Source organism: Mastomys coucha, chromosome X (genome assembly GCF_008632895.1).
Source record: "Mastomys coucha isolate ucsf_1 chromosome X, UCSF_Mcou_1, whole genome shotgun sequence".
NCBI lineage: Eukaryota > Metazoa > Chordata > Mammalia > Rodentia > Muridae > Mastomys > Mastomys coucha.
The window spans coordinates 150,817,156-150,818,293 of NC_045030.1; the positions used below are offsets into that span (position 1 = coordinate 150,817,156).

A 1,138-nucleotide genomic window follows, 5' to 3' on the forward strand; every position below is an offset into this window, starting at 1 on the left:
CGCCGCTGAGGCGCCCGTGCAGGTGGCGAGCAGCGCCCTCACCTTTGGCGCCGAGCGTGAAGTCGAGCGTGCTGTGTCTTGCTGCTGCCATAGTGTGGCGAGGCCCTGTGCCATGCCTGGGGAGGCGACCGCGGGAGACTGAGGGACCGCGCGGCGTGTCAGGCTGCGGGCCGGCGGGGAGTGCGCTGCGCCGGGGGAGGCCAGGAGTAGGAGGTGGGCGGGGCCGCGGGCAAGCGACCCGGGGCGCAGGGGCGGGGCCAACCCGCCTCCTAGAGGAGGAAGCGGGGACGCCTCCAGCCCCGAACTTGAAGCGCTGGGTGTGAGGCCTCGCTAATGGTGGAATCGCGGGCGCCGGCTCCCTGGCATGCGTCACCAATGGCCGCGCCCTGCGCTAAAGCCCTGGCCATGCTCTCCCGCCATTCGCCATCCGTTAGGAGGTCACCTCAGCTTTAAACGGCTCAGCGCGACTTCCGGGGGGGCTCCCTATACACTTCCCCATTTGCCTACCCCTTCCTCCCCTAGCAAAAGCCCCAGTTACTTCCTGACCATTTGAAGAGAATAGAATGCTACCACCCCTGTCGTCTAAAAGTACGGGCTTGACTTTTTCTTCAAATGCACGTGAACCCCACTGGGATTATTAACGTTTCTATTGGTAAGGGGGTAGTATTTGAGAACAGACTAGAATGCTCCGGGACGTTCAAGTAGCATACATTTTCATGCAAATTTGGAAAAGAATCAAGGGCTAAGGCTGAGCAGAGAAGTTGCAGATTTGAGAGCCTCTTCCACAGGACTCCCCCCTCCCTGGTGCCGCTATTTTTGTCAATGGGCCTACAGCCTTGGCCTCATTTTTGACCGTTAGTAACATTCAACAAGATGGGACAAAAGAGAACTAAAGTGCCTGTGGAATAAAGCAATCCTTTATTGCACGAGCAAAATCCCAGGGCAAATTGACTCCATCATTGTACTGGTTGCTGGGCCTCTCCCGATACTAGGAATTTCTGTAAATGGTTGTTAAACTTGAGATTAGTGAACCCTGCGTCTCCTCAACAACACCAAAACATTAAGTTTAGCTTTCCCTTGGGCCATTTCTAGTGGTGGTTTGGTTTGGTTTTGGTTTGTTGCGTTTTTTTTTTTTTTT

At 55.6% G+C, this 1,138-nt stretch overlaps 1 protein-coding gene across 1 annotated transcript in view; it reads right to left on the minus strand.

Annotated features, from left to right (window-relative positions):
• Window positions 1–440, minus strand: part of Sms (spermine synthase) — a 49,613-nt gene extending 49,173 nt beyond the window's left edge. The window contains exon 1 of the mRNA XM_031369970.1: window positions 43–440. Coding sequence (XP_031225830.1) covers window positions 43–91 — 49 coding nt within the window. The 5' untranslated portion in view covers window positions 92–440. The remainder of the gene's footprint in view (window positions 1–42) is intronic.
• Between the last annotated feature and the right edge of the window lie 698 nt (window positions 441–1,138).